Genomic DNA, 21,812 nt, shown 5'->3' with positions numbered 1-21,812 from the left:
TAGTATATCACTTATAAAAACATCATAATTTATATATATTTTTTAAAAACACAATACATAAGTTAAAAATAGAGATTAAAAGAATGATCAATGTCCTACAACGAGGCAACGATACCAGTGTCTCCACAGCTGGGATTCGTAGCGTGTAGTGCTAACCCTCATGTTTGACAAGGCCACAATAATCACATTTTTAGAGTCATTTATCCTGCAAATGAATTTATACATGTGATAGAAACATAGAAACATAGAAATTAGGTGCAGGAGTAGGCCATTCGGCCCTTCGAGCCTGCACCGCCATTCAATATGATCATGGCTGATCATCCAACTCAGTATCCCGTACCTGCCTTCTCTCCATACCCCCTGATCCCCTTAGCCACAAGGGCCACATCTAACTCCCTCTTAAATATAGCCAATGAACTGGCCTCGACTACCCTCTGTGGCAGAGAGTTCCAGAGATTCACCACTCTCTGTGTGAAAAAAGTTCTTCTCATCTCGGTTTTAAAGGATTTCCCCCTTATCCTTAAGCTGTGACCCCTTGTCCTGGACTTCCCCAACATCGGGAGCAATCTTCCTGCATTTAGCCTGTCCAACCCCTTAAGAATTTTGTAAGTTTCTATAAGATCCCCTCTCAATCTCCTAAATTCTAGACAGTATAAACCAAGTCTATCCAGTCTTTCTTCATAAGACAGTCCTGACATCCCAGTGATGTCAGGATAGCTTCTAAAGTACTGATTCCTGCAGCCACAAACATATTACTGGCACTACACCATCTATGTTTCCTTAGCAGTGTTCTCATGGCATCGTTATATGCCACCTTTAGTCTCTGCATACTTGTCTTTCCATAGTTCGACCACAGGTGCGCAGTGTAGAGTGGTGTGCAGTATGCTCTAAATAGTGACATCTTCACCACATCTGTCCAAATATCTTAAAAGTTGTTATAGTACCTGCCTCAACTGCCTCCTCTGACAGCTCATTCCATATACCCACCACCCTTTCTATGAAAAGGTTGCCCCTCATATTCTGATTTAATCTTTCCCCTCTCACCTTAAACCTGTGCCCTCAGCTTCTTGATTCACAGAGTCTGGGTAAAAGATGCCGTGCATTCACCCTATCTAATCCCCTCATGATCAAACAATTTTCTTGAAATGAGAGGCAGAGGTGTTGGACTAAGTGGGTTGAGGATTGTAAAAAGTGCTGTAAAAGGGCAGAGAAGGCCACCATGTGTGAGATGGAGTAGATACAGGACATTGAGCCAATGATAAAGGATTTGAAGCCTCGGTGGCTTGAAAGTGATTACAGGAGTAGCAGTGGTTTCAAGGGATTCAAGTGGGATCTCAATTTCAAATCTGATGTGCTGGTAAATTGAGCAGATGAAATTGGCTTGGCAATCAGTATGTGCAAATATCAGCCACCAGTTCCACACACATCCAGGCAATTATTTTATTGAAGTCATTGGAATACACATGTACTGAGGAATAGGGTGCTGAGTGCAGACTTCCAGATGAACTAAGGTTTACAGAGATTTGGAGCTAAGAGTCAAACAAGGGTATTAATACTGTGCAGGTGAAAGTTTCAGTAACAATTAGTTTGAGATAAAACCTGAGGTGATGATATGAACCATATTGCTGTGATGACAGAAACATTACACAAGTCTTACATTTGTTTTAATTTTATATTTTACCAGCTTAAAATATTATCTGATGAATCTCAGTCATTTAAAGAACAATGCGTTTCAGGAAGGACATAGAAATCAAGATCGTGTCTGACCCCAGGCAGCTCCATGCCATGTTCTAATGTGCAGAATGTGATTATGTTCTCAATCTCGACACAAACCAGACTAATCCTTACAAATGATTTAATGGGTTCATTGAATGGATTAAGGCTGCAGGGTTAATCTTCTTAAAGCCACACAGGTTCCCCGAAGACGTAGTTAATATTTTCAGATAGTCATATTAAGTTCTGACTCTTACTAAATATGACATTTGAATAATGCATTCATAAAAAAATCCTTAACAAACGTAAATGTTTTCAAAAAGCAAACTCGGTACACAGGGGGGATGTGAGAAATAATATGCAGAGAGCACTGATGTCCCAGGAGCTAATGTTAACATTTAAAGTGCAGAAGAATAGGAGAGGTGAAAGTAACAAAGCGAATGAGTGAGACAGGGTGGAGAGCAAGAGACACGCAAGGACGGTAGAAAGGGAAACAATCAGGGATTTTAATCTAAAGGGAAATAATTTGTGGACCCATTTGAAGAATAGGAATGATTGAATGATCCACAGTGTTGATGGATCAAATACCATGACTATACCAAAGAAATCCTCTTGTAGTGATAGGGTTATGAAATCCTCTATGTGAAACACCAAAGAGACCAGAGTGGACCAAGTTATGTTCGGGAACAGTCCTTCTTCAGCAGCCAACATGCTTTAAATAACATTGATGTCCTCGATTGTCAACATGGAATTCAACAATATCAGATAACCAGCCTTCACGGCTTACTTCAAAACTAGCCAGTTCTGATATAAAGTAATTAACCTGCAACATGGACACTGCCTGACCTGCTGAGTGTTCCCATTCTCTTTTATTCCAGATTTACGCCAACTGATGTGCTCCAACATAGTACATTATTCCCTCTATTCCCTCCATTTTTCCTCATGTTATCTCCCTCCATTTACGTCTCAAGCAGACACAATTGGCAAGTATTCAGGCAGCATCAAATTCATCTATGTCATTCATTCTTTCTTGGCTGCCACTCTGTTGCAGATAATTCTTTTGTGCTCTCCACCCTCCCCTTCTCTGCCATCTAAAATGTTACGTTTTCTAATTTCCACTTCTAATGAAAGTAATTGACCTGAAAGGTTAACAGTTTCCCTCTCCACAGACACTGTTTAATCTACCATTTCCAGCATTATTAGTTTTATTTCAGATTCCCTGCAGTTGTTTGTATTTCAACCCTCGAGTGATAAAGAGGCAGTGACAAACATGGTAAGTTGCACTTATTATTGAATTCATCCTAAGCCTATTGCAATACTTATTTCTCCAAGTGTAGAAACAAGGAACTGTAGATGCTGGTTTAACAAAAAAGGCACTAAATGCTGGAGTAACTCAACGGGTCAGGCAGCATCTCTGGAGAACATGGATAGATGATGTTTTGAGTCAAAACCCTTTTTCAGTCTCATGTTTCAGGTCGGGACCATTCTTCAGACTCTGAACTCAGGGTCTGCAGAAGTTTCCAGACCCAAAACATTACCTAACCATGTTCTCCAGAGATGCGGGCTGGCCTGCTGTGTTAGAGTAGTACTTGTGTATTATTTCCCCATGTTATGTCTAATTGGATATAATTACTCTTTTAATAAAAATGGTAGCATGCCAGTTTATTTTCCATTATTGATGGCCCATTAATAAGAATCTAGGAATGTATGGGCTTACGTGTGTTTTCTATGGAAATTGGTAGGTCGCTCCCTCCAGAGACCATGAACCTAGTGCCGCATATCTTGCTGATAGGAATTTTCTCCTACCTGCAAGTACCTAAGGATGCCCATAATTCTTTGTAAAATCAATTCGCTATATCCATCATCCACTTTGTAATCACTCGTGAACTTCCATTATGCTCTAGGCAATCACTCTTGGATTTCTATTATTGTATATGAAATATTCTCTGCAAGGTAACCATTTTTCTGTTTGCGATCAATTCGAAGCATTCATTATAGTATATGTAAGTGAGCCAAGACATCCATTATTTCCAATGAGATCGATTCCAGATAGCCATTATTTTTGACGTAATGTCTTATCGATATCCATTATTTTCTAAACAATCACTCAGAGGTTGCCGATATTCCCACTTTATCAATTCAAGGGTTCTACTGCTCCCCACGTAAATAGTCTTAGGTTTGCTTTATTACTTAAAGATTGTGTTATTTTACATCAGAAACTGAATAGCATAATGCAGGTTTCATTTTAATTGGATAACCTGCATTTTGTATCCCCATTCCTGCCAAGTACAAAAGAAAGTTTCCAAATGGATTTCCTTTATAAATATTCATAAACTACCTTTGTAAAGTGATATCAGGGAAATGTAATATTTTAATATAGAACTTTAGCCAAAATAGTCTAAGTCCTACCTGATTTGAATAATGGAATTATCCCTTTGAATCATTTGTGGATATTTGAAGTAAAGCAAGGATGTGGCTATGAAAATTGAACTGCGAGTGATTAAATTAAATCCTGTATGACAGAGATGTTTGAAATAACTTCACAGTCCAGGAATAAATTGCTCAATGATGTGTTGCATAATAAAGGACCATAAAACAAATATCTGCATGATATTAGTGGTAAATTATTTAGCTGCAGATGTATGATTCACTTGTTAAGAAATATAATGTGGAACATATTGGGTAGTGCGTGTGTGTCACAACATCTGAATTGATAATCCGCGGAATATTAGTTCATATAATTGGATAAATCAATGAAAAATTAATTTATGCTGGTAATTTATTATTGGTTTCAGTTATGTACATTGTTCAGTGTTATTCTAGTCTTTGAATATATTGTACCAGATCACACAAATGAACATATCATAACTGACTATGAGATAGATATAAGGGCCTGTCCCACTTAGCAATTTTTTCGGCGACTGCCGGCATCATTGACTGACGTATCAGGTCACTGAAAAATATGTGGCGTGATGGCGTATGACGTGGCGGTGATGCGGCGTGATGACACATGACATACGGTGTTTTTTCAAGTGTCAACATTTTTTTGTCTCCACTGGATTTTGTAATGTTCAAAATCTTTCGGCAACACTTATATGATGCCGGAAAATTTGACAAATGGGACAGGCCCTTTAGTTTCAATAAAAACTGAAACTGGACACAGCCTTTGTTGATGCCTCTTTTGAAACTGGTATTTGTATTTGTAAGAAGAAACTGCAGATGCCGGTTTAAACCGAAGATAGGCACAAAAAGTTACTCCAGCTTTTTGTGTCTATCTATGGTATTTTTATACCTAGAATAACTAACAACTAATTATACTGGTACTTAATCTTATTAGCTGGAGGAAATATCTGATTGAATAATGCTTTGAGAAATTACTAAGAATTCTGATTATTCATATACATTGCACACAATGTCCTAAATAGGCAGCATTAGTTTACACTGTCTCTGTTAATATGACATACAATAATGATACAGCTAAGTTTAGTTTAGTTTAGAGATACAGCGCGGAAACAGGGCCTTTGGCCCACTGAGTCTGCACCTACCAGCAATCTCTACACATTAACACTATCCTACACACACACTAGGGACAATTTACACTTAGCCAAGCTAATTAGCCTACAAACCTGTACGACTTTGGAATGTCGGGGAAAACTCACGCTGGTCACAGGGAGAAGGTGCTGATTCCGTACCAACAACACCAGTGGTCAGGATCGAACCCAGGTCTATGGCACTGTAAGGCAGCAACTATACTGCTGCACCACCGTGCCACCCTAAGTGTAGGGTAATTGATGCTGAATGTGGAATTGCAGTAAACCTTCGCAATTATGGACCATGTTGGGGGGAGGGTTGTGAGGGAGGAGGATGTGGTGGGGGAGGATGTGGGCTGGGTAGGGTAGGGGGGCTGGGTAGGGTAGGGGGCTGGGTAGGGTAGGGGGGCTGGGTAGGGTAGGGGGGCGGTGGCATCCGCTATTGTCGATTGTCCGTTATACCCAAGTGAGGGGTGGCAAAGTTTAACCCAAGGCCAAGAGGGAAGAAACATGACATTGCGGGTGGTTAAACAAGGGGGATTTCACAGGCTGGGGAGCCACAGAGCCCCCTGCCCCACACGCAGTGCGCCAGGGACGGGCCCGGTACTCGAGTCGCTTCTATATTGCTCGCTCTCTCCGCTCCCGTGACCGGAAACTACCGCCACGTGACACCAGCTCATTGGGTAACTGGCGGAGTTGGGGGGGGGGGGGGGCTTGGAGGGGGGGGGGCTGCACAAAGAGAGCCTTGGTCCGCTCTCACTGAAATCCACTATATAGTGGTCTGTTATTGTAATGGTTTATTGTATTTGCACGAGAAAAGATTATATCCCATCCCAAATTCATCCCATTTAATGAAAATTCAAATTTGTTCCCCAAGATTTCAAACTTGCTTCCCACTCTAGACTGTCATAAAATATCACCCAAAGGAATGGAGAAATAATTGTTGCCTTCAGTTTGCACTGGTTACAATGAGGGAGAATGTTAATAATGTTTCCTCTTTTACATTAATATTCAGTGATCCATGGATAGAAAGTACAACCGTGGGTGTCAGGTGAACTAGGATTATTCCCTCATGATTGAAAAGCCTGTCAGTGCTCAATGTCCAGGCTGACACATGAAGGATGGCCAGTTGGGTCTGACACTGGAGGAATGACTGCCCTTCTGAATCATGTACTGATGTGACACACCAGCTTCAGTGGGGAAGGGGAGCTGAAGTGCTTTAAAGCTCTGAACATGTTTATTCTTAATCCCAGTCCCACACTGAAGCAATCTCTTTCCCCTTAAAACTATAAAGTCGGCTTCCGGTGGCGCCATGGAGCAGTAAGAGGCCCTCCTTTTAGCTCCGCTACGAAAAATGCGCTAAAACGCGTTAAAATGCCTGAAAAAGAAAACGGACCGAACTTACCGGCAGATGCCCGATGTCGCGTAAGTGACGTCATCAGAAATCGATGTATACCGACTGGATACCGGTATTTTAAATGAATAAACGGATTCTGCCTACTACACCTCAGACTAGACAAAGAACCCGACTGCAGGTTCTGCAAGAGAAGGAAACTTCTGAAGAATCTGAGGAATCTGAGGAAGAAGGACTTATTCCTACCATGGAAGGGCAAATACAAGAACAAGAACAAGCTGTAAGACGGGCTATGGCCAAAGACTTTGGAGAAATTTTGACGGAAAAGCTTGGAAAGCTAGAAACAAAACTTGATGCCGGTAATAAAGAAATCTGTGGAAAAATTGACACTCTACAAGATCGAATCAAAGAGGTAAACTCCGTTTTGAAAGGAGAAATTAAAAGGGTTGAAGAAGATATTACTAAAAAGTTGGAACCCATTCTCCTCACCTCCAAAAAACAAAACGACGCTATCAGAGAACTCAAGGCCACTACTACGGACATCTCTGACACAATGCAAAAACTGAAGAAAGATCTAGACCGTGTTTCTGGACAACTAGCCAGAATGACCGACAAATGCCTAGATCTTGAAGCTCGGCCTAGACGTCAAAACTTAAGAATTGTTGGAGTGAAGGAAGGGAAGGAAAGTGGAAAAGATTCTCGGGTTTTCACTGCCAACTTACTTCAACAGGTATTTAATTTGCCTGAGAGAACTAAAATTGATCAGGCACATTGAGTTCAGAGAGCCCGATCAGGTGCTGGAGCCCCACCAAGACAAATTATTCTTAAACTATACGACCTATCAGTTCTTGAAGATATCATGAAGAAAGTGGCAAGCGCAAGAACCCTGATGTTTGAAGGAGAAAATATAAGAATCTTTAGGGTGGCTCTAGTAGAGGAAGAGGTGTCAAGCAGGTAAAGATGGGTATCGGCAAGTGGTAGTATGAGGTGAGGAGGTTTAGAAGACTGATAGGGAAGTGGTTTGAGAGGGGAGGAGAGAGAGGGAGAGAGATAGAGGGAGAGAGAGAGTGTTCTCGTTCTGCCAGTGAGACTGCTGGAGATTCTAATTGACCCCTTCAAGCCTGACGGTTTTTAACCGGTAATGTACTTAACATACTAATATCAATAACCAAGACTTTGTAATTTAAATAGGGTATTTAAATAGTAAATACCCACTCAGAGCCAAGCTATAAGAAGAAATGTAACTCTCTCAGAGGAAATTATTTACGGTCTGCTTTCTGTTTTTTCTTTTTACATAATATCTTGTTTAGTCCCTTTTTTTTCAATATTACTCTAAGGGGTGGAGCTAAATGTAATTAACATCCACGGAAGCTCACATGGAATATCCCACCAGGGGGTGGGCTGCACGCACAGTGTCTTCAAACATTGTTTTTTTGTATTATTTACGTTATATAGCACTTTTTTCGCTTATTCTTCTCAAGGCACTTTTTCTTGTGATATATCTGCAGGGTTTTGTAATTGGGATCACCCACCCACTAACCAGAAGGCTGATTTTATATGTTGTGTTGCCCCATCTGAAACAAGGGAAACCATATAAGCTATAATGCAAGACGACCCTCTGAAGAAAACTGGAGGAATTACATTTTGTAGTTGGAACATTAGGGGCGTTAATGAGCCAATTAAAAGAGGTAAGGTTCTTGCCCAATTAAAAGAGGTAAGGTTCTTGCCCAATTAAAATCGATTAATACTGATATAATATTTTTACAGGAGACGTACCTCAAAGATCGAGCTCATATCAGGCTGAAGGCTAACTGGATTGGTCAAATATATCACTCCTCTTTTCTCTCCAAAACCAGAGGTACTGCAATTATAATTCGTAAGGATATACCATTTAAACATAAAACCACCATAGCAGATAAAGATGGTAGGTACGTCATAGTATCTGGGGAGATATATTCTACCCCACTTACTATGGTAAATATCTACGCTCCGAACTTTGATAATCCACAATTTTTAAATAAAAATTTTAATACAATCTCAGATTCCACCCAGTAAAACCTGATAATCGGGGGAGATTTCAACTGTGTTTTGGATCAATATTTGGATAAATCCTCACAACAAAAGAGATAACACAAAATCAAAATCCAGCAAACTTTTAAATATACGTATATAAAAATTACAAATATAACAGACGTATGGAGGATTGCAAATCCATCCGGAAGAGAATATTCCTTTTATTAATCCGTACATAAAACTTATACACGTATAGACTATTTTCTGGTGGACATAAAATTAACCCCTTTTACAACTAATCCCAAATATCATAATAGTATTATTTCTGATCATTCCCTGCTAACCTTCTCCCTAAAACTAGAAGGAATGTCCAATAAAAAACCGTTCTGGAGATTTAATCCCCAAATACTAACTAACCCAGTTTCCTGTGAATATTTAAAACAACAGATGGAATTATTTTTTAAGACCAATGATACTCCAGGTATTTCGACTTCGTTATTATGGGAATCCTTTAAGGCCTTTATTAGAGGTTCTATCATTTCATATCAAGCATCTCAAAACAAAAAGAACAGGATGGAACAATTGCAATTAGAAGAACAGATCAGACAGCTGGATTCAGAACATGCGACAGATCCGTCCATGGATAAACATAATAAGACAGCAGTATTATAATTCAAGCTAAATCGAATTCTCTCTGCAAGAGCTATCAGGCTATTTCAAATTACTAAACAGGAAAACTTTGAATTCGGCGACAAACCGCATAAACTTCTTAAGGGTATACCATCCACACCAGGGCATCGGAAATGTCCTCATTCTTCAGGGAACGGAGGTTCCCCTCCCCTACTATAGATGAGGCTCTCACCAGGGTCTCTTCCATACCCCGTAACACTGCTCTCTCTCCCCATCCCTCCACTCATAACAAGGGCAGAGTCCCCCTAGTCCTCACCTTTCACCCCACTAGCCGTCACATACAACAAGTAGTCCTCCGTCATTTTCGCCACCTCCAACGTGACCCCACCACTCGCCACATCTTCCCATCTCCCCCTCCCTGACTGCTTTCCACAAAGACCGCTCCCTCCGTAACTCCCTGGTCAATTCTTCCCTTCCCTCCCACACCATCCCCTCCCAACTTTCCTTGCAACCACAAGAGGTGCTACACCTGTCAATTTACCTCCCCCTTCGACTCCATTCAAGGACCCAAGCAGTTGTTCCAGGTGCGACAGAGGTTCACCTGCATCTCCTCCAACCTCATCTATTGCATCCGCTGCTCTAGATGTCAGCTGATCTACATCGGTGAGACCAAGCGTAGGCTTGGCGATCGTTTCGCCGAACACCTCCGCTCGGTCCGCATTAACCAACCTGATCTCCCGGTGGCTCAGCACTTCAACTCCCCCTCCCATTCTGAATCCGACCATTCTGTCCTGGGCCTCCTCCATGGCCAGAGTGAGCACCACCGGAAATTGGAGGAACAGCACCTCATATTCCGCTTGGGCAGTCTGCACCCTTGTGGCATAAACATTGAATTCACCAATTTCCAGTAGCCTTTGCTGTCTCCTCCCCTTCTCAGCTCTCCCTCAGCCCTCGGGCTCCTCCTCTTCTTTTTTCCCTTTTTCCTTTCTTCTCCCCATCCCCCCCCCCCCCCTCCCCACCCTACATCAGTCTGAAGAAGGGTTTCGGCCCGAAATGTTGCCTATTTCCTTCGCTCCATAGATGCTGCTGCAACCGTTGAGTTACTCCAGCACTTTTGTCTGAACTTCTAGCACGTCAGTTGAGAAAAGTGGAAAAGGATCATACTATTCAAAAAATCAGATCAGAAAAAGGTGAACTGTTCACACTTACAAAAGATAATAACGAAAGATTTGCCCAATTCTATCAAAATTTATATACATCCAAAACATCAACCGAAACAAGAAAAATTACAAGCTTCCTTGATAACTGTAATCTTCCGTCACTCAACATGAGGAACGTGATGAATTAGGAGCACAGATTACAATTTAAGAAATCGAAGAGACTATCAATTCATTGAAGAATGGCAAAACACCAGGCCCAGACGGGTTTAGTAATGAATTTTATTAAAAATATTATGATGTAATCTCCCCGCGTTTACGTAACCTTTATATACATGCATTTAAAGAACAGACACTACCACAAACCTTAGCCGAATCAACTATTACACTGATACCCAAAAAAGATAAAGATCTGGAAGACTCGGATCATACAGAGCAATTGCCCTGTTAAATACAGATCAGAAAATATTAGCTAAAACCCTGGTAAGAAGATTAAGTAAATATGTTAATAAATTAATACATTCTGATCAAACTGGGTTTATACCCAAGAGACACTCGTTTAACAATTTGAAAAGCCCGTTTAATATAATGTACTCACACAGAACGATAAAGGAAGACATCAATTATTTCATTAGATGCAGAAAAAGCATTTGACCAAGTAAAATGGAAGTATATTTTTACAGTATTGCAAAAATTCCAGCTGGGAGAAAACTTTATTTCATGGTTAAAATTGCTATATGACTTCCAGAATACTGACTAATCATGTACTCTCACCTAAATTTCAACTATCCAGGGGCAATAGACAGGGATGTGCATTATCACCCCTGTTATTTGCCCTCGCAATTGAACCCTTAGCAGAAAGTATAAGAGTACATCCAAATATTCATGGCTATAACACTAAATATTCTAATAATAAAATATCATTATATGCAGATGATGTATTACTATATATCACCAATTCCCAAGTTAGCATCCCAAGTATACTAAATCTTATAGAGGAATTCGGCTCCTTTTCAGGATATAGAATAAATTGGAACAAAAGTGAAATCATGTCAATAAAACCTCAAGATCCGACACACCTTCTAAAATTCCCTTTTAGAATTGCTACGGAAAAATTTAAATATCTTGGGGTTCACGTAACTAGAAAATACACTTCTCTATTTCAAGCAAACTTTCCTCCATTAATTACCAAACTAAATGCCCTTACTCAATTTTGGAAAACGCTTCCGATGTCTCTCATTGGCAGAATAAATGCCATAAAGATGATCTTCCTTCCTCAAATCCTGTACTTATTTCAATCAATACCTATTTATCTTCCTAAAATTTTTTTTTTTAAACTTGACTCTCTGATCACAAACTTTATTTGGGATTAAAAAAACACATAGAATCCATAAACAACATCTATGTAAACCCAAAGAAATTGGCGGATTGGCTCTCCCCATTTTTTTATGCTATTACTGGGCTACGAATATTAAAAACATAATCTATTGGATGGACAACACATGCCAACAGGTAAAATGGTTAACAATGGAAAGAAAGGATTATTCGCCTTTTAATATAGGCACGATTCTTCTCTCTCCAATAAATTTGAAGAAAACACTATATGAGAAAAATCCGATTATCCACAGTACCCCACGAATCTGGAAACAAGTGAAGTTAACCCTTAAAATGAGAAATTTATCTCTTCTCTTACCAATTGCCAACAACCTTTCGTTCAAACTGTCTATTTTAGGCAAAACGTTCACAAATTGGGAAAGATTAGGAATTAAAAAACTGGGAGATCTTTATGAGATGGGAACTCTTCTCTCATTTCAAGAATTACAGTCGAAATATCATCTGAAAGGTAGCCAATATTTTAGATACCTTCAAATAATAGAGTCTGTGCAGTACTTTAAATTGAATTAACGAATGCCTGGCGTTAAGAGAACAGTTGTGTATCTCCTATTTGTGATAAATGTCTCCTATGGGTTTACATAGATGTCGTTTATGGATTCTATGTGTTTTATAATCCCAAATAAAGGGACGGTGTTCTGGCGGTGGTGGCCTGAGTCCGGGGTTCGGCCGCGGGCCAGCGGCTGCGTCAGCAGCACTGGTGGGCGGCAGCTTCGACCACCCCGGGGCGCGGTGATTGAGCCGCGGGACAGTTTTTAACATCGCCCGGTGGGGTATCGCCTCAGCGCAGAGGGAGAAGAGGAGGGAAGAGACTGCAGCCCTAAGACTTTTGCCTCCATCACAGTGAGGAGATGCTGGGTGGACTCACTGTGGTGGATGTTAATATGTGTTTATTGGTGTTTTTTATTGTATTGTATTGTATATTTGACTGCTGCAATTTCGTTCAGACTTCGGTCTGAATGACAATAAAGGCTATCTAATCTAATCTAATCTAATCTAACCAACTATAACCCATTCCTTTGCCTTGTATAAAGTTACATAATTTCTGGAGAGAAATCTTGGAAAAAATTTCTAAAACACTAAAAATAAAATTGGATCCCCACACGGAACTGATCACTCTAGGTACTTCTGAAGCCTGTTCTGAGCTATCACTATTTCAAAGACGCTTCCTTAATTATAGCCTGATAACGGCAAAAAAACTACAACTTAAATTTTGGAAACATATATCAGTCCCTACTCTTAAGATGTGGATTATAAACATGTCCGAGACACTACATCTTGAAAATATCAGACTTGTCTTGGCAGAAAAACCAGATCACTTTTCCAAGACATGGACACCCTTCATTGATTTCTTACAAGGATAGTATGGTACAACACAACTTGGATTTGAATCTAACTATGGGTTGGGTGAGGTGGGTGGGGAGGGAGGGATGAGAGGCAGGTATACCACCACTTTTCTTTTTCTTTTTCTTTTTTTCTTTTTTTCCCAATCCTCTCTTCTTTCTTTCTTGTATTCACTCTTTGGCTACACTACTTTGGTAGTCTAGGGGTCCTATCTTTGCACGTCTCACTCTTTCTCATTTTTGCTTTTTCTCCTTTCTTTTCTTCTAATTCAAAGCTAAAAAGTTAAAATTGAAGCTGTACAATAACTGTATAATTTTATATGCCGTTGGTTCTACTTTTGTCCATTTGTTTCTAATAAATTAAAAAAAACAATAATTAAAAAAAATAAAAACTATAAAGTCAATAGGGTGCACGGTGGTGCAGCAGTAGAGTTGCGGCCTTACAGCGCCAGAGACCTGGGTTCGATCCTGGCTACGGGTGCTGTCAGTACGGAGTTTGTTTGTTCTCCCCGTGGCCTGCGGGTTTTTTTTCCCCGGGAGCTTCAATTTCCTCCCACACTCCAAAAACATACAAATTTATAGGTTAATTGGCTTGGTAAATTTGTTAATTATTCCTAGTGCGTGTAGAATAGCGTTAATGTGTGGGGATTGTTGGTCGGCAAGGACTCGGTGAGCAGAAGGGCCTGTTTCCAAGCTGTATCCCCATACTTAACAACTAAACTAATAGTCACCAAATTGCTCTCTGCTTCAAGGTATCCTTTACTCCTTCAGGAAATATATAACTACTTTTGGAATTTTTCCATTTTCTCTGGAAAATAAACTATAGCTTTGGATGCGTTTTGATTACATTCTTACTGAACCCATGGCATGCAGGAAGAATAAACTATGTTCTTATGAAACAAGCTAGATTTCACTGACCTCTTATCTGAATGATGGATCGACAGAAAGACTCCTGAGTTGTAGTGGACCTGCTTCAGTGTAATCAGAACAGTGAACTCGTGTGTGTGCCTCAGCTTCTGAGAAATTTGTTCAACCGCAATTGGAGATGCTTTCAGAATTCTTGCAGTATCTGTAAATAGGAAAATCAAATGAAACAACAATTTCTCTCCAACAGGCCAGCAATCTCTCAGGAAAACCTGATAACTGGCCACAGTTGATTTTGCGCTTTGAAGTATATAACTGCTTCGGACACCACATATTGGTCGTCCAGCAACCTAACACTCCCCTTCCCCTTTCTCACCTCCACAGCCGCCATCCTCAGTGCCCCACCTGGACTTGCACCTATTTCTCCCCTCCTCCTCCCCCTCCTCCTCCTCCTCCTCCTCGTACATTCCTTCCTCCGGCTTCACAATTTGCAACTCTTCAATACTTCTGTTTCATACGTTCTGCTTTATCACTGGTCTTTGTTACAGCCATCTGCCTATCAAAAACCCACCTTGCCTGCGTCCACTTATTATCTGTTACACTCTGTCCTGCCTCTCCTTGCTCCCAGCTTTTTCCCACACGCATACACACCCACGCACACGCACACGCACACACACACACACACCCTCACCCATGCACATGCCCACACACATACACACACACACACACACACACCCACACACACACACACACACCCACACACCCACACACACGCACACGCACACACACACACACACACACCCACGCCCACGCACACGCACACACACAACACACACGCCCACACACATACACACACACACCCACGCCCACGCACACGCACACACACAACACACACGCCCACACACACACACACGCCCACACACACACCCACACACACACACCCACGAACACACACACACACCCACAAAAACGCAAAAAAAAACGCACCACACAAAAAACGAACACAAAACACTCATACAATGCCAACACACACACAACACACAACACCACAAACAAACAAAAACACACACACACACACACACACACACACACACACACCAAAACATCCACCAAACAAACACACACAAACACAACACACAACACACACAACACACACCACACACACACACACACATCCACACACACACACACGTCCACACACACATACACACACACACATGCCCACACACACGCCCACACACACGGCCACACACACTCCCACACATACGCCCACACACACCATCAGTCTGAGGAAGGGTCTTGACCCGAGGCATCACATATCCATGTTCTCCAGAGATGTCGCCTGACCCAGCACTTTGTGCCCCTTTGTGTAAATTATCACCTGAAGTTCTTTGTTTCTACATATTGGTCCTTTATTTATATATTTTTTCATTATTTTATCTGGACTGGCTACGAATAATTGTCTTTGCACTTTCCGGTCGGTGAAATTATATAACATAGATTGTATTTAAAAAGATCAATGCCAGTGACATAGCGCAAGAGACCTGGGTTCAATCCTGACTTTAGACTCTCTCTGTGTGGATCTTGCACGTTCTTGCACGTTGTGACCGCGTGGGTTTCCTCCGGGTGCTCTGGTTTCCACCCACATCCCAAAGAAATGCGGGTTGGTAGGTTAATTGAGCTCTGCAAAAATGCCTCGAATGTTTAGGGAAAGTGGGATAATATAGAACTTGTGTGAATGGGTCAGCGTGGATTCAGTGGGATGAAGAGTCGGTTTCCATGCTGTATCTAAGGTCTCAGTTATCATTTACAAGTCCTCCCTGGCTTTGGCAGGGCTCTATTCCAGAGAATCGCTTGTCAGAAATGCAACTGAGAACCAAGTTCATGCAAGGCAGCGGTGGGTTGTCCCATAGGAATGGATAATCGGAGAAACATTTTAAATCTTATTTTGCATTCTTAATAATAAAGCCAATATTAAAAATTTAGCCCAAGCCTACCTCGTTAATAATGATATTCCTTTAGCAGATTTTACTGGAGATGAGGTTTTAAATGCTACTGACGTTTTAAAATGGGCACTGCTGATGGCGTGGATGACATGTCTATAGATAGGATTAGCAAAATGGACATCAATGTGTTGACTAGAAATGCTGGGTACAATGTGGCAAAATTCCGGCTGGTGCCAAGAACAGTGGCCTACAGATCCACAGCAGCCAGCAAATCCATCCCACTGTCTCCTGAATGCTCGCTCGTATGTATGGGTTGTACAAAAGTCGAACATCCATAAACTGTGGAACGCCCTGTATGGTTATACATTGGAAAGGCTCGTAATAACCCAGCACCCTCAAAACACACCGACAAAATAACGTCACATGAAAGAAAAAAAGACACAAAGTGTTGGAGTAACTCAGTAGGTCAGGCTGCATCTCTGGAGAGCTTGGATAGGTAACATTTCAGATCAGGACACTTCTTCAGACTGATTGTAGGGGGGGGGGGGAGCTGGAATTGTGGAAGAGGGGGTGACAAAGTCTGCCATGTTCTAGGTGGTTACAGGTGAGTGGGTTTCTGACAGGTAGATGGTCGGGCAAGGTCCAGAGATAAAAATAAATAAGGTGTGAGGCAAGGATAGAAAGGGTGCGTATTGTGAAGCCAGAGGAAGTGAGGTGATAGGGGAAAAATGGGTGTGAGACCAGGTGGGACACAGGAAGGGGGAGGGGGAGGGGGGGGGGGGGAGGGGGGGAAAGGATGTTTGCATGTTAGTTACTTGAAATAAGCTTATTTGACACATGTTCTGATTTTGGTAATATTAAAATCATAATGAAAAGTAATCCAAAATAGAACTTCCTTCAATGGATGGTACACAAAATTGCTGGAGGAACTCAGCGGGTGCAGCAGCATCTATGGAGCGAAGGAAATAGGCGACGTTTCGGGCCGAAACCCTTCATGTTATTTATTCTTATTTTCACCTTGAAAAGAACATTGAGTCACTGTGCTTTCAATGAAAGTTTGTTCTAACTCATGGTTATTCAACTTGAATTCACTAATTCTGAATCAATCAGCGGGTAACCTTCAGACATTGCCATGAGGAAGACAGATTGAATCACAGGGTGGCTCAGAGCTGTCAGAACAATCCCACACTCTCTTAGTAATCAGCAAAGCTGACATCCTTATGTTTGCTTTCTCTGGACCCAAAACAGTTTGTCCCAACAGAGTTTCAATCAGATTGGTGTTACACAAAATTAGCCAGACTTGAGGTGCAGAGAATTGTTTTGGTAAATGACCTTATTTTTATATGTTGCATTTTAAACACAGAAGTTTACAACTTCACCACAGTCAAAAACTGCTCAACACTAACATCCATCTTTCTGTAGGTAGGAACTGCAGATGTTTCGGAAGGAACTGCAGATGCTGGTTTACACGGAAGATAGACACAAAAGCTGGAGTAACTCAGCGGGACAGGCAGCATGGAGAGAAGGAATGGGTGATGTTTCGGGTCAAGACCCTTCTTCAGTCCCAGTCTAAGTGCACCCACTCCCTACACACTAGGGGCAATTTACAAAGGGCCAATTAACCTACAAACCCGCACATTTTTAAGATGTGGGAGGAAACCGGATCACCCGGAGGAAACTCACATGGTCACAGTGAGAACATGCAAACTCCACACACACAACCCGAGGTCAGGATCGAACCTGGGTCTTGGGTGCTGTGAGACAGTAGCTCTATCAGCTGTGCCACAGTGCTACCCAAAGTCTGTGCTGGCTAACAATTCAATCCAATTCCCTCACTAAGTTTCCCCGTAACCTATTTCCCCATCAACTCCCACATGTTTTGCCATTCACTCTGTGTAGGAAGGAACTGCAGATGCTGGTTTAAACCAAAGATAGACACAAAAAGCTGGAGTAACTCAGTGCGTTGGACAGCATCTTGGGAGAAAAGGAATCGGTGACGTTTTGGGTCGAGACCCTTCTTCAGTCTGAAGAAGGGTGTCGACCCGAAATGTCACCTGTTCTTTTTCTTCAAAGATGCTGTCTGGTCTCGACCCAAAACGTCACCTATTCCTTTTCTTCAGAGATGGTGTCTGACCCGCTGAGTTATTCCAGCCTTTTGTGTCTATCTTCTTGCCATTCACACTGGTCACTAGATCTGACTCAGCTATAATTGCTGGATGGTATGCCATACTTTGTGATTTGCTTCACAAAAATTGAAAAATTACTGTCAAGTTTTTTATTTTACTCCATTTACTTTACCAACGAAAGATATTGGTGAGGCCACATTTAGAGTACTGTGTTCAGTTTTGGTCACCATGTTATTTGAAAGATGTTGTCAAGCTGGAAAGGGCGCAGAGAAGATTTTTGAAGATATTGCCACGACTCGAGAGCCTGAGCTATTGGGAGAGGGTGAGGCTAGAACTTAATTCCATAGATTGCAGGAGAATGAGGGGTGATCGTACAGAGGTGTACAAAATCATGAGAGGAATAGAATGGGTAAATGCACAGCCTTTTGCCCAGGGTAGGAGTATCTAGAGCCAGAGGACATTGGTTTAAATTGAGGGGGGGAAAGACTTAACAGGAACATGAGGGGTAATTGTTTTTACACAATGGATGAGCTGCCAGAGGAGGTAGTTGAGGTGGGCACTATCATAACATTTAAGAGACAATTTGACAGGTACATGGATAGGACAGATTTAGTGTGGGGATATGTTGCCAAGCATGGGCAGGTGGGACTAGTGTAGATGGCGCATGTTGGTCGGCGTGGGCAAGTTGAGGTGAAGGGCCTGTTTCCAAGCTGTATGTCTCTATAACACAAATTAATCAAACAGCAGATTAATATCAGACCTACTAGAGATAAATTGCAGCAGGAAACTTTAAAATTCAATTGTTTTAGTTTTCCTTTTCTCTCAATTCAATCTTCCTTTTCTTTTCTTAGTACCTTTTCCATATTTAATTTAACTCGAATTCATTCTCCAGGGTTCGTTTTGTTCATCTCATCTTTCTCAATGCTATTGATTAAATGTAGTTCCATTGGGTCTGACAATCAGAAGGCCACAGATGTCATAACGTCGCCTCACTGTTACCATCTCACATCTACAAATAGGTCGTGGCTTCAAATTGTTATCATCAGGACAATGGAATAAGGAATCCGCTTCAGGACATTCACAATGAAATATGGCACACTAGAAATGTCTATGCTGGGAACATTTTGGATGTTGAGATGTGAAATGTAGCTTATTGTAGTATAATTTCACTAACATCCTCTAACACAAATTGGCTTCTGATTTGCCATTGAGGAAATATTCCCCATCACAAGCTGCTATTTACTGAAAATACTGTTATTTGTGGAATGAATCAATCAAGCAAGCAAGCAAAGAACAAATCTGGTGTGAACAACTGCTGTCAGTGCTCTATTGATTTCCATGGCATTTATTTCCAGCACAGTGCATTTTAAGGCTCGATTTTAAAGCCCTCTTCTCCTGCTGCTTCGTCCAATAAGAATATTTTGTCAAAGTAGGTAAAGATGGCAGGAATATAATGGATGAGTTGGTCAAGAGAGAAGAGTCATGAGTGTTTAATTGTCATATACACCAGAAACGGAGCAATGAAATTCTTCCTTGCTGCATCCAGCTTTGACAGGCACATTAATACACATATTTCAAATGTAAAACATTAATCACTGATTTGTGCTTGGGTAAGGCAGGAATGGGCAGGGAAAGGTTAATAAAATCTATGATAATAATATATCCTACGCCGGAGGTCAGGATGATTTAATCTTTCATCTTTTATAGTTTGGCTCACCACAGACTTTCAGATTAGTTTAAGGTACACAAAAATGCTGGAGAAACTCAGCGGGTGCAGCAGCATCTATGGAGCGAAGGAGATAGGTAACGTTTCGGGCCGAAACCCTTCTTCAGACTGAGATTACTCTCAGATTAGTTTAGTTTAGTTTAGTTTAGAGATACAGTGCAGAAACAGGCCCTTCGGCCTACCAAGTCCACACCGACCAATGATCACCCAGTACATTAGCACACACTACACACTAGGGACAATTTACAATTTTTACTGAAGCCAACTAACTTACAAACTTGTATATCTGGGAGGAAACTGTAGCACCCAGGGAAAGTCCACGGGGTGACAGGGAGAACGTACAAACTCCGTACAGATAGCACCCGTAGTCAGGATCGAACCCGGGTCTCTGGCGCTGTGAGGCAGCAACTCTACCACTGCGCCACCATTCCACTCTAACAATGAAGGAGGCACAAATAGTTTACCCCTGCTGGTTGTCAAGGACCTGTGGTGGGGTAGGGGTGCACTGGTCAGCTCTCTACAGGGACAAAGAAAGAAATCAGACACTGTACCAGTAGTAGCATGGGACCTGCTCATGGTCATCCCCTTTGTGTCACACAAACCCCACGATTGTATCTGCCCCCACCACCACGCATGGCCATGCGTTCCAGACACCCACCACCAGGCTCATGGTGATCCCCTTACTGTCACATAGCAACAGGCATCTTGAGTGCACTGTGATCTTCCTTTGCTGAAATGGCCTACAGACTGTGCAGAGCAATCGAAGGTGAATGAGAATCCTGGAAGCAGCACCTGGACCTTCTGTGGCACTTCACTGAATGCAGCATGTCAGGTTTGCTCTGTGCATTATGTGCAGAGCAACACATGGACAGAGAACAGAGAACAGTGTAGGAAAGAACTGCAGATGCTGGTTTAAATCAAAGGTAGACAAAACATTTTGGAGTAACTCAGCTGGACAGGCAACATCTCTGGAGAGAAGGAACGGGTGACGTTTCGAGTCGAGACCCTTCTTCAGACTCAACATAGAACAGTACCGCACAAGAACCTGCCCTTCACCCCACGATGTTTGTGCCGAACATGATGCGAAGTTAAACTGATGTCATCAGCCTGTACATGATCCATATCCCCCTATTTCCTGCACTTCCATGTGCCTATCTAAAAGCCTCTTAAATGCCACTACTGTATCACCACCACCCATAGCAATGCATTCCAGGCACCCACCATCAGGGCCACCACCACACCATCTGTATAAAAAACATGTCCCACACATCTCCATTAAAATTTTCCCCTCTTGATTTATAGCTATGCTCTCTACTGATGGATATTTCCACTCTGGGATAAAAGGTTCTGACTGTCTACCCTATCCATGCCTCTCATTATTTTATATACATCTATCAAGCCCACCTCAACCTCTGACATTCCAATGAAAATAATTGAAGTCGACCCAACCGCTCCTTGTAGCTGAATCCCTCTAATCCAGACAGCATTCTGTAAACCTCCTCTGCACCCGCTCCAAAGACTCCACATATTTCCTGTAATGGGATGACCAAATCTGCACGCAAAGTCCTCATGTGACCTAACTAAAGTCCTATAGAGCTGCAAAAGAACTCAGAACAAAAGCTACAGATTGCACCAATCTGCGAATTTAGTTCAAATTTTATTTTTCACAAAAAATGATGTGACATGATCTAATTTCTACAGAATAGTGCTTTTCTACTAAATGGTCACACTGACACATGCACATTATCAATTATGATCAATGTCATGAAGCACATTTGTCATCAAAGGTCATAAATATTATGGCAAATCCCAAGGCTGGCAATGTACGCTATTTTAATTTCTGCAGTAAATTAATTTACATTAATAATGCTCATAAAGAGCATCTTCTCTCTCATGATTGTGCAACTTTCATGATTTTACTCCCATGTTTGAGAAGAATCTGCAATGACTGGCCTACTTTGCTAAACCCAATTGATTGATGTAAAACTCTCAGAAAGTTGTTAATCCTAAAGCATTCC

The 21,812-nt window shown here is 41.5% G+C and overlaps 1 protein-coding gene across 1 annotated transcript in view; it reads right to left on the bottom strand.

Annotated features, from left to right (window-relative positions):
* The window catches only part of nell2 (neural EGFL like 2), a 257,810-nt gene that overhangs the window by 189,686 nt on the left and 46,312 nt on the right, over positions 1-21,812 (bottom strand). Inside the window, exon 3 of the mRNA XM_033038138.1 lies at positions 14,051-14,201. Within this exon, the coding sequence (XP_032894029.1) occupies positions 14,051-14,201 (151 nt within the window). The remainder of the gene's footprint in view (positions 1-14,050; positions 14,202-21,812) is intronic.

The sequence above is a fragment of the Amblyraja radiata genome, chromosome 19 (genome assembly GCF_010909765.2).
Source record: "Amblyraja radiata isolate CabotCenter1 chromosome 19, sAmbRad1.1.pri, whole genome shotgun sequence".
NCBI classification, from domain to species: domain Eukaryota; kingdom Metazoa; phylum Chordata; class Chondrichthyes; order Rajiformes; family Rajidae; genus Amblyraja; species Amblyraja radiata.
This window is presented reverse-complemented; position numbering and strand designations above follow the sequence as displayed.